Consider the following 12,591-nt stretch of genomic DNA (forward strand, 5'->3'; position numbering starts at 1 on the left):
GAAAATAACGCAGGGCCCTACCTGTTTCCCCAAATTATAGTGAGGATCAAAGAAGATATGAATTAGGACTGTTTGAAACAGAAAGGTCAGGCTCTGAAGCAGGCCCCAGGTGCACTACATATCAGGTGTCAGGCCATGGTGGGAACCTGGCTGCCAGGTGCTAAATTCCCTTCCTGGGGTCGTTGCGGGTGGCTGCTCACGGTCTGTGATGCTGATGTTTGGGAAGGGAATCTACTTGTCCTGTCTCTCTCTGCTTCAGGTGGACAGCTGGGCCTTGGGCGTACTGCTTTACACTCTTGTTTACGGAACGATGCCCTTCGATGGTTTCGATCACAAGAACCTCATCCGGCAGATCAGCAGTGGTGAATATCGGGAGCCCACGCAGCCCTCAGGTATGCACCCGTGGACAGCCAGTGGCTGGGCTGGGCTGGGCGAGGCCAGCTCACATGTCCCGCTTTTGTGTCGATGTCTGTAAGGAAGACAGCTGCTATTCCTCTTCTCCCCAGATCTTTGCTGAGCTGACTTGTTAGTCCGCTTTCCCCAAACCTTTCCAATGTGGTACCTGCAGATCAGTTGTTCTACAGAGCAGGCTAAGAGTCCTGTTTGCTTGCTGTGCAAACTTGGGCAAGGCTCTTACCCTGTTTAGATTCTGTTTTCCGCTATTGGTGCACATTTTGGAAAAAGTATTACATGAAATCCCTTCGAGTCTGTGTAGACATAAAATCCCTTGGTAGACTCTAAGTGCACGAGGGTGGCAACTACTCTTTTTCACACCTTGCCCCACTGCAGGTATGGTGCATGGGTGTTGTTTCATTACCATGGCCGAGAACAACTCTGTCCCATTGCCCCCACCTCCTAGCAAACTCAGCAGTTTAAATGACTTCGATGAGCCATGTCTCTTGGTTCCCAGATTGGTGAGAGCTCCTCTGGCCTGGCTGGGGTTTCTCCTGCAGTTGCAGTCAGATGGTAGCTGAGGTTGGGGCCAATTGTGGGGATACCTTGGGGTCCCTCTGTGTGGGCTGTCTCTATGAGCAGCCTCCTCAGGCCTGTCCCTCCAGGGAGTAGCCTGGACTTCTTACATAGCAGTTCAGGGCTTGAAGATGGAGGAAGAAGTGGCTGCCAGGTCTTCTTAATGTCTCCTTGGAAGCCAGATAAGGTCATATCTGCCATGTTTTATCAGTCAAAGTGACCAAGGCCATAAGCTCCATCTCTTGACAGGAGAGCATCATGTGGGTATAGAAGGGGTGTGTATAGGTAGTCGACTTTAGAATGTAATTAACAGACCTTTCATATATGTGCATCCTACATGTGTACACACACACACACACACACACAAGTTGATTCTCATTATTTGTGGCAATTCAGTAAAGTTGCAGTGAATGCTGAATTCCTGAATACTGAGCCACTGCTCCTAGGGAGATACAGGGCTCGACTCCTGTGAGCCTCTGGTCACAACGTTTTTGTCAACGGATCACTCCATGTCCTTGTCTTTTGTACATTTCTGTTTAAAGATGCCTCTTTTAAACTATACTGTTGATTCATGAACATCAAACTCACAGCCATCAGCACTTTAATTCATGCCTGAGAGCAGCTTGTCTGACACTTGTCTGATACCTGTCTGACATTTTCTCTGCATGGCACCTCACTGTCTTCTTGCCCTTACAATCACCAGACAGCACTTCAGCACCACACTTGGGGGCCATTTCAACAGTGAAATCACCAACAAAAAGGGCAACAATGTGAAAAGCATGAACTAAATGGATTATGAAAAGGACACTTACAGCACAAGAGCAGAAGCAAGAAGACAGTGCCATGTTGCCTGGCTCTGGCTCAGCTGGGAACACACAATGCACAGTGGGGGCAACACATTTTTTGCCCCTCTGTGGAAAGCACCCCGAGTGTTGATTTGGGGGTTACAAATACAGCTTAGTGAGTGGGCAAGTTTACAAATATAGAATCTGAATAATGAACATTGACTTATTTTATATAAATAGATATAGATATACACATATCTATATCTGTATATATTTTTCAATGAGCCAATCTGTGGGGTTTGTTGGAGAAAATTCAGGGTGACCTCTATGGTAGCCTTTTTGGCTCAGTAGCCAAATGGTCCCAACACAGTTTCTGGCACATTACAGGGGTTCAGAGACTATTTCTTGACCGAATGAATGAACATCCTGTTGCTGTACAGAGGTGTGCCTCACCCCCGGCGCCATTGCCAGGCCCCTGCCAGCTACTCATTAGCTGCATAAGTAGCAGAGGGGAGGTGGCACCTTCCCAGGATATAATTCAACCCCCACTGGGGAAGCACAGTTTGATCTTAAAAGGTGATTTATAAGCTGCGAGAGTCAGTTGGTTCCTGTGGCCTCCTCAACATCCCTTTGGGGCTTTCCCTTAATTCTTTGGCAGCAGAAATTTGCAAATGGAATTTTTCAGACGGGCCATAAACGGATAGCAGATAGAGATCAGCTCTCTGATCCGACAGCTGGGTAGGCTGTGGATTATGTCTGAGAGGGATAGGAGGTGAGCGCTGGGTGTGGGTCTCAGCCTGGCTGAGGCCTTGGGGTTCAGGCCAGCCTTGAGTACAGTGCCTTTCAGTGCCCAGGTATGCCAGCTATGAGCACCGCTCCATCCTTCTCTGTCTCTCCCTCTCTGATAAGCCTCTTTTTTTTTTTTTTTTTTTGCCATTTTAGCCCTAAAATTCCCTCTCTGTGCTGACATACTTTCCCAATGACTCGAGCAGTGTGTATTTATATAAGTCTACCTTTGGAGGACTAAAGAAAGTCATGGTAATCTACACCTGTTTCCCTTTTGGTAAGATGATACCCACCAAAAGAATGGTGGGGCCCTGCTTGGGCTTGGACCTGGATTCTTTCCTGGTTACCTGGTCTTCCCCATTTTATAAAGATCTGAGTTGATGGAAAGCTCAACAATTCGACATTGCATCACCTGTGTGAAGAAGCATGCCAGGCTGTGACGGCACCCCGGCCTGTGGCTCTGAGTCTGGCTGGTGCTTTCTGATGTCCAGTTTGGAAGGCTGCAGCTTCCCGCTCCACAGTGTGGCCGAACTAGGGCTTCCTTTGGATTTTCCTCAAATGAGTGTCTCCTGGAGTGTCAGCCCTGTGGCAAAGCCCAAAGCTCCCATAAAATGTATTGTTCCTAGAATTCTCCGGTGATCCAGTGGTTAGGGCTCTGCACTTCCATGGCAGGGGGCATGGGTTCGATCACTGGTCCATGCAGGGCATGGCCAAAAATAAACAAAAAAATTTATTGTTCCTTTTGCTTCTTGTCCCGTAGATGCTCGAGGCCTCATTCGGTGGATGCTGATGGTGAATCCCGACCGCCGGGCCACCATCGAGGACATCGCCAACCATTGGTGGGTGAATTGGGGCTACAAGAGCAGTGTCTGCGACTGTGACGCCCTTCACAGCTCCGAGTCCCCACTCTTGGCCCGCATTATCGACTGGCACCACCGTTCCACAGGGTTGCAGGCTGAAGCCGAAGCCAAAGTTAAAGGCTTGGCCAAACCTGGGGCCCCTGAGGTCGTGCTGGAGCGTCAGCGGTCGCTGAAGAAGTCCAAGAAAGAGAACGACTTCCCTCAGTCTGGCCAGGACTCGGTGCCCGAGAGCCCATCCAAGCTGAGCTCCAAGCGGCCCAAAGGGATCCTGAAGAAGCGGAGCAACAGCGAGCATCGCTCCCACAGCACTGGCTTCATCGAGGGTGTCGTCAGCCCGGCCTTACCACCCACTTTCAAGCTGGAACAGGACTTGTGCCGGACTGCTGTGCCCCTGCCAAGCCCCCCAGAGGCCGAAGCGCCAGGTAAACTCAGCCCCAAACAGTCGGCCACGATGCCCAAGAAAGGCATCCTGAAAAAGACCCAGCAGAGAGAATCGGGTTACTATTCATCCCCGGAGCGCAGCGAGTCTTCGGAGCTGCTTGACAGTAACGATGGGCTTGGCAGCAGCATCCCCTCCCCCAGTCCCCCGGACCCGGCCAGGGTGCCATCCCACAGCCTCTCCTGTCGCAGGAAGGGCATCTTGAAGCACAACAGCAAGTACTCAGCGGGCACCATGGACCCGGCCCTGGCCAGCCCCGAAATGCCCACACTGGAATCCTTGCTAGAGCCGGGCGTCCCCTCTGAGGGCCTCTCCCGGAGCTACAGCCGGCCTTCCAGCGTCATCAGCGATGACAGCGTCCTGTCCAGCGACTCCTTCGACTTGCTCGACTTGCAGGAGAACCGCCCCACCCGCCAGCGCATCCGCAGCTGCGTCTCTGCCGAGAACTTCCTCCAGATCCAGGACTTTGAGGGGCTCCAGAACCGGCCCCGGCCCCAGTACCTGAAGCGGTACCGGAACCGGCTGGCAGACAGCAGCTTCTCCCTCCTCACGGACATGGATGACGTGACTCAGGTCTACAAGAAGGCGCTAGAGATCTGCAACAAGCTCAACTAGCTCCTGGGGTGCAGGGGTGGGGTGGGGTGGGTATGAGGGAGAGGAGTGGGAATGATGACTGGGCTCTGGAGCTGGTTACCTCTTTGATGGCCGTGACAACAGACTGACAAAGGGATTGGTGATGTTTGGCTTTGGCCAAATTTGAAAGCTGAGTCAGTGCCTATGTGGGAGAGGTGGGCAGTTGGCCAGTCCTGCTGACTGCCAGTTAGAATTGGGATCCTAATTGGCATTTTGCTTTATGGCATCTCCTAGGGGACCAGCTGTCCAGGGGAGGTGGTGTTGGCCAGCACTTCCAGGATAGGGAGAGAGCATATGGGAGAGGAAGCATTTCTCTAGAAGTCATCCACATGCTTCTGGAGGAGGGCAGGACAGACTATAGCCATCTGTTTCGAAATCACTCAGAGCTTGCTCCTTCTCATGTTATTAGCAGGCTTGGTCTGACTGCATAGGGTGGGCATGTCGATTTTAGTTATCTGAGCTCGAATCAGTGATCAATTGATAAGGACTGCTGGGTGCATTGGTTTGAGTAGCCCAGTGGGAAGGAGTGCTGTGATTGATTAGTAATGGCTGTCATGGGGAGGGGAAGGGGTGTGGGGGCACTCATGCCTTGTAGTTGTCATCCTTGACCTGGCTAAGCCCTGGGAGTGTTAGTGTAGATCCCATGGGATCTATGTTGTCTCTTTTATGCCACCGTGGGGCATTTGTTAATTTGCTACTCTACCTTGAATGGAAGACAGGGCCTTGGTCAGAGAAAGAATGCTCTGGACACTGCTAAGGACTTCGAGTCAGCCCATGGTGATTGTTTGGCTTCTTGTTGTCTGCCTCTTCTTTCCTAGTGTCTGCCTGGCTCTTTAGCACAACCTCCCAAGGGTGGACAGGGGGAAAGTTGGTGGTGTCAGAGGTCAAAACTATGGTGTAGAACAGTGCTCGAGACCCTCTGTGATCTTTCTAAATGAACAGAAATTGATCCATACCAGCGAGGGGGCAACTTGTCAATTTCTTTAATGTCTCAATATTAACTGGAATGCTGCCTTGTGGGTTCTCACCTGCATGAATGTTTTGAATTGGATGTGATACTGGCTATAGTCTCCAAAGGAATAACTGACTCAACTATTTACCCTGTTTACTCACAGTAAACAGTTTCCTCATCCACTCAGTGTAGAATCCTCAGAGGTAGGCGAGTTTGCTTCTGGGTGTTAGAGCGTAGGTGGGATATTTGAAGGAGGAAAGTCAAGTCAGGCAGAAGGTGTTTTCCCCCTCAAATCTAGGTATTCTCTGTCATGGGTTTGAACCCCTAGACTTTGAGGGAAAGGTTCCAACCACTCAAATGAATAAGCTGCTGAAAGAGCAGAGTGGGTTGGGAGGAAGAAAGTGGGAGAGGGAACATTTCCCTGGACGTCTTCCTGATGGTTCTGGAGAAGGCAGACGAGAGGTGTGACAGGACTCTTATCTTGAAAAGTCACATAACTCACTTGTGTAACTCCTGGACACCCACATTGCAGGTGAGAAGACATCACTCCCACGGTGCGACATCTTCAGATACTGAGTTTGGGATTGATGGTCATATTTGGGAGTTTGGGACGACCTCAGATTCTACTGGCCCCAGCTAATTGAAACTCTTGTTTCAAGATGGTCAACTTCTGAAAGCCACCTGGATATTTAAGAAGAACTAGTCTTGGGGGGTGTTTGGGGGGAAAACCAACATGGGGAGCTGAGATTGGAATTTACCTTCAGACACTAAGAACATTAATTAGAATGAAACTGCCCTTTGCCAAAGGAGATGGCTCCAGTTCTCCCCTTGTCACCAGCTCTGGGGTTTTGGCTTGTGCATCCCTTCGGGTTGAGCCGAGTAGTGTAATATGGGAAGCTTTGCGGGTTTCCTTTCATTCAATTCCACCTCCTTCCTGAATTCCAATATAGGTTCAAAGGGAAAAAAACCTATAGCTAGCAAATTGTATGTGGGGTATGTGGGTGCGTGGAGGCCATTCTCCAACCTCTAAAGCTCCCTCTTCCTTGTATCACTTTATGCAACCTTTTCTGGACAGCCTATACTGCCACATTGCTGGTCCCTCATGCATGGCAGCCTGTCTAGTTGGTAGCTGTCAGTGTGACTTAGGTATAACATCTACCTACTGGTTGATGTAGTTTCCTTTTGCCCAAGTGATTGTGTCTGTTTGGTATTTTCCATCCTTATAATCTTTAAGTAAAAGTGACACTATTAAGGAAAGTCATTCTATCCCTAGCCTCCAAAAGAGAAAACATGTATTTTCTCTTTCTCAGCAGACCCAGACAGTGGATTGTGGCAAAGACGGTTCTCCACTCAGAGGCAGAGACTGCATTGAGTCCTAGTCTGCTGGTGGTCTTAGGCACCTGCAGTATTTCAGGGGCTGAGTTTTCTCTTCAATGAGGGCTGGATTAGCTGGTCTGTCAAGTCCCTGCCTAGTTCTGACATTCTGCTAACGTCCTCTGATTCTGGATATGATGTTGACTCTGTCCTTTTAAAGAAAGAAAAAACTTGGAATAGAGGGAAAAGACCGCAAAGCAGCTCCCTTCCTTCTTGAGTAAGTCCTCTCATCCCTTCCAGCCAAGGAAATCATGCTTGATTTATTTCCATGGAATTACAAGTGAGAGACACTTTGATGACCTGGTGGACCAAGCAGGAGATTCGAGGTCAACTCTCCTGGTCCTTTCCTTGCCTCCGTGGGCCTTTCAGTGTCTTAGTTTACACATCTGCCAAAGGAGTAGAGTTAATACTTCTTTTTACAGGTAAATTTCAAGGCATGATCAGTTTTCAGGAAGTGCTTCAAGACCTCAGGTGAAATGAAAATGCCAAGTGCTCTCTGAATTTCCATCCCTGTTATAAGGTGCTGCTTCTGCAGATGGCAAAGAGTACCTCTTGGGGTGAAACTCAGGTGAGTGTAGGCCAAGCCTGTTGTCTTGAGTACAAATGTGAATGACTGACTGACTGCTTATTGCCAAACTGGAAATGTTCTGTAGGGATTTACTGGCATGGTATCATTCCTAGAAGAAAAAAAAAAAAAAAGAGAGAAACTTGACTGCACATTTTTTTTTTTAATCCATGTTGTGACTTTTATTTAATTTCTATTTTTTTTTTTGGTAATAAAAAGTTGACTTTTTTATTTGAATTTGTCTTTTTTTATTTATTGGTCTGAAAGGCATTTCAAAGGTATAATAATAATATATTGGTGTAATTTAATTGGTGCAACATGCTTTATGGCTCCAGTCAAAATTGGTTTTCATTCATTTGATTGGTTTGAGCCCAGGACAGCCTATAGGGGATTAAAAAAAAAAAAGCTGGATAACCACCCAAAATGTTTGTATTTTCATTGGAAACTGATTTTGTTTTTGTTTGTTTTTATTTTTAAATTAAATAAATTGCCATGAACTGAACTGGAAACTTGTGTCTTTATTTGGTTGTTTTTCTCTTAGTTAAGAGATAGCCTGGGTATTAAGTAACAGAAACCCACCCATTAGCTTAAGTACAAAAGGGAAATTTCTTCAAAGTTCTCAGAAGAGGAAATGTAGCTGGCAGTGCAGTTGGAACCAGGAATTGAAAAAGTAGGATCCAGGCCCTCTTTTCTGCTCCTTCTCACAGTCCGATTTTATTATTCTGTTTCCATAGCCTTACTTTCTTCTCCCAGGTTTTAATGACCCACCTTGGCTTACCCGATAGCTTACAAATTCACATGTTCTCAGTTCTAGTTTCCAAAAAGTTGACCAGGTTCCTGCAACCTGTACTGGAGATAGCATCAAAGGTTAACTCAGCCACACTTGCTTGCCATGTCAGCCTCCTCTGCCTGCACCCTGCCAGGGTTCTCTCCATCTGGGCAGGTGTTGTCTAGTTGCAAAGAAGTGTCAGACTCTTTTGTGACCCTATGTACTGTAGACCACCAGGCTCCTTCTGTCCATGGAACTTCCCAGGCAAGAGTACTGGACTGTGTTACCATTTCCTTCTTCAGGGGATCTTCCTGATCCAGGGGTTGAATTCATGTCTTCTGCATTGGCAGGTGGATTCTTTACCACTGTGCCACCTGGGAAACCCTGTTGTAGAGGCTGAATCAAATGTGACATGTAAAGGGTAGCCAGAAAATAGAGCTGTCTGGATTGCCACAGCTAACATATTGTAAACTATGTCACTGAGGTTATGTGAGGTTAATGTAAAGTGGTAACGTTCAGGAAAATCAAGAAAATTAGTATTAATTGAGCTTCTACATGGGTGCTCGCTTCATCCTATTCAGTGGCAAGTGGTATAAACCCAATTTAGACCATGTTAGGGCTTCCTAGGTAGCTCAGCAGTAAAGAATCTGCCTGCAATACAGGAGTCATAAGAGACTTTGGTTCGATTCCAGAGTCAGGAAGATCCCCTAAAGGAGGAAATGGCAACCCACTCCAGTATTCTTGCCTGGAGACTCCCATGGATAGAAGGAGCCTGGTGGGCTACAGTCCATAGGGTCGGGAAGAGTCAGACACGACTGAAGCGACCCTGTTACCTAACAAGACAAATTTACTGCTTCGTGCAACTGAGAAGTCCAAGATGTATGTCTCAGGCACAGCTGATCCAGGAGTTCAAGTGATTCCTCTGTCTCTTTTTCACTGACGTTTGCCGGATGTAAGCTTTATTTGGGGGCAAGTTCTCTCTGCATGGCAGCAAGAGAGCTCCAGCTAGTAACAGAGTTATGTAGTCCTCTTAGAGTTTGATCCTAGAGTCAAGAGAGATGTTTAATATATTAGCTTTTATGTGCCAAAAAAGGACCGTGATTGGCCTTTTGGGGTCACATGTCTCACTCTGACCCAATCACAGAGTCCATGTAGAGAGATGCTCTGATTGGCTATCCTGGATCATGTGCCCACCCTTGTGGTATACTTGAGTGACAGCTCCTTCAGAATCACAGAGTGGGGGAGGGCTGCTGTCTGAAAAGAAGGGATGTGTAAACCTGACAAAAAGTGACCCATATTTGTTGCAACTTTTGGACATTAATTTCCTCATCTATAAAATAGCATTAAACGATCCTAACTTTCAGAGTTATTGTAAAGATTAAATGAAATAAATCACTTAATACAGGATCTGACACAGATCTCTTGTTTAATTTATAAACAAGAGATCAGGAAAGGCAATATAGAGAGGAAACACATTTTTTAGGAAGATTTTTAGCTGTACAATCAGGTATAACATCAGAAAATTCAGCTGAGACTGGTTTAAACACTACAGGGACTTTAGTAGTTCATATATTTGGGATTTTAGATAGGACGGATATCATGGTTACTTAGGTCTAGTGGGAAAAATGGATAGTAAATAACAAACACCAAAAATGGATAGTAAACAAACACCCCCCCACACACACACACAAACACCACCCCAAATTAGATTGCAGTGACAGCTATAAATTAAATGGATAGGGCCCAGAATCAGAGAATTAAGGGAAGGCTACCTCTTGTAGAAAGTAGTCAGGGAGGGCATCCCTGAAGAGATGACCCTTGGGGAGAGGTCTGAAGATGAAGAACTAACTATACGAAGAGTGATCATTCCAGGCAGAGGGAACAATGTATGCAAAGGCTTTAGTGTCTTTAAAACAGAGCTTTATAGGGTTAAATTCAGGTCCATTTGTATAGCACAATCATGATCCAGGAAGTCTGGTGTTTTGCTAAACATATGTGGCCACGTTCTAATGTGAACTGGCTGTGATCATTTATGATTCTGTGTATCCTTAATTACAAATGGCTGCTTCCTCTGACAGGTGGTCCCCAGACGAGACATATGCCAGGACATGCAATTTTCAAGGAGAATATGTTTCCACTGCAGAAAATCGCTGCCAATGTATTGACATTTATGGAGAGGGTTCTTTTTTTTTAAATTCACAGAACCATGTGAAGTTTGGGGCATGGACGTGGAGCAGTGATGTTCTATAAAGATCAGAAAAATGCAGACTAAAGTTTTCATATCATAAAACCTGCCCCATTCTATCACAACTGTGTGGTTCCAGTAAGGAATTGTGTAGAAAATTAGCAATCCATTTTATTTTAAAACTGACAGTTATTTTCTTACTGATAAAAAATTTACACTTCCTGTCCCTACCTGACTGGGAATAGCAACTCTATCTTGACCAACTGGCTCCTCTGTCCACTCCCTGTGCTAGTTTTCATTTTTCAATTAGTCTGGATGGGCTATGTTATATTAAAGTAGCCAACCCTGAAATGTGGGTTACTCAGGGGCCCTTAGTCTCACCAAGTGCAATATAACTTGGGCAGCTCTTCTGAGCATGCCATCTCCACGTGGGTACTCCAGGATCTGAGCTTCTTTCATCCTGTGGTTCTGTCATCTTGGGGTCCTTCTTTTCTATCTATTCCAGTGAAGGCAAGAGAGAGCACAAGTCAGGACTTCTTAATGATCAGGACTGGATGTGGTGTTCATCATTAGAAATCAGTCACCTGACCCCAACCTAACTTCCTTCATAGTCTTCAAGTATATAGTACTTAAAAAAGTGAAAAGTAAAATAAAATCAGATGGACCCATAACAATGGCTCTGTCATAACTTCCACCTGTTTACCATGGGTGAGCGGGCAGCATAAACAAAAATCAGTATTGTTAATAGCAACCAGGTACCCACTGAGCTGCAGCATTGAGTCTTCCCTTTAATGCTTTACCTCTTTTAATGTTCCTTGTGTTTCCTTATCTCTGGTTTTTAAAGATGAAGGGCTTCCCTGGTGGCTGAGAGAGTAAAGAATCTGCTTGTAATGCAGGAGACCCAGGTTTGATCCTTGGACCAGAAAGATCCCCTGGAGAAGTGAATGTCTTACCCACTCCAGTATTCTTGCCTGGAGAATTCCATTGACAGAGGAGCCTGGTGGGCTACAGTTCATGGGATCGCAGAGAGTTGGACGCAACTGAACAACTAACACTTCAAAGATGGGGAAGCAGTCCTGGAAACATACAGTAGCTTGTCCAGATCATCCAATGGTTAAATGTGGACCTGGGTTCCAATACAAACCAGACTGACCAGCTTCTGAGTCCAAGACTTTAATTGTTCTATTGTGCACCTGGGATGATCCTTCAAGTCAGGCTCCTTGATCACATGACCCATCCTGTCACCATTCCTGTTCATGGAAATGGCATTTCCATGCAGAAGCTAAGTAGATACCATCAGAAATGAAGATGCTGGCCCAAGTCTGTGCATTCTCCCAACAAACATGGATAGGAGAGCAATAGTCCCCCAACACCCCATTGGCATCAGGTTCTAGAAGACCTAATATCAGTAGATGGAGTTAACATAGTTGACTCAGATTTGTTTATGCTAGACTGGCATGGGATGAACAGTGAGTCTTTCCCATCCTGAGAACCTGCTGGGTCTTAGAACTCAGTAAAGAGGACATAGGCCTTCAGTGGCCAGGTCCCTTCTGTCCAAAGCTATGTAATCAGGTGTGTCCCCAAAGAGGGCTCCACACATTCTTTCCTGTGCTAGTGTGCCTAACACAACCCTGCTCCTAGAGACCTGAGAGCACAAAGCAACTTCTTGGAAACATATGGAAACACAGGATATCAGTCTGGGTTGCATGGATGTGCTTAGGGTCAGGCACAGCAACAGCATCTTCAATCACACAAGACGCAGAGCATCACCGTGTCTTCAAAGCCTAGAGCAGGGGGCCATTGTACAGGCATGGTTCCAGCTGGACTTCCAGAGGAACTCCTTGCGGTTAGGTGAAATTCAGGGTGGGAAAAATTCATTTACGAGGCAATGGAGAAAAGGAGCTCCCCAAAATGGCCATCCTGAGAAAGTCCTGCAAATTGGAATTTGTGAATCACTGAAGCTAAATAACATCTGATTCAGCAGTGCCTAGGGCATTCCAGAAGCATCAGCCATCAGACTTTGGAGCCCAGACGAAAGATGCATGCAAAGCAGAAAGCCAGATGTGGACCTCTGAACCAAGCCTGCTGGTTAGCTCCAAGGAGGCCATGGCTGTGGCTTTAATCCCTATGAAGTACAGATGGTCCCAGGTAGTGGGTGCTGCTTTAGGCTGACTTCTCATAAACACCATTTGGGGCATCATGATGATGAATTAAGACACTTGGGGGAAAATGCTTCCCCTTTGAGAGAAACAACTCATAATCACATGCTCAGGT

The 12,591-nt window shown here is 46.6% G+C and overlaps 1 protein-coding gene across 1 annotated transcript in view; it reads left to right on the forward strand.

Moving 5' to 3' along the window:
- Positions 1 to 7,499, forward strand: part of NUAK1 (NUAK family kinase 1) — a 78,986-nt gene extending 71,487 nt beyond the window's left edge. Inside the window, exons 6-7 of the mRNA XM_027541899.1 lie at positions 260 to 392; positions 3,301 to 7,499. Of these exons, the coding sequence (XP_027397700.1) occupies positions 260 to 392; positions 3,301 to 4,454 (1,287 nt within the window). The 3' untranslated portion in view covers positions 4,455 to 7,499. The remainder of the gene's footprint in view (positions 1 to 259; positions 393 to 3,300) is intronic.
- The last annotated feature ends 5,092 nt before the right edge of the window (positions 7,500 to 12,591 follow it).

The sequence above is a fragment of the Bos indicus x Bos taurus genome, chromosome 5 (assembly GCF_003369695.1).
Source record: "Bos indicus x Bos taurus breed Angus x Brahman F1 hybrid chromosome 5, Bos_hybrid_MaternalHap_v2.0, whole genome shotgun sequence".
Taxonomy (NCBI): Eukaryota; Metazoa; Chordata; class Mammalia; order Artiodactyla; family Bovidae; genus Bos; species Bos indicus x Bos taurus.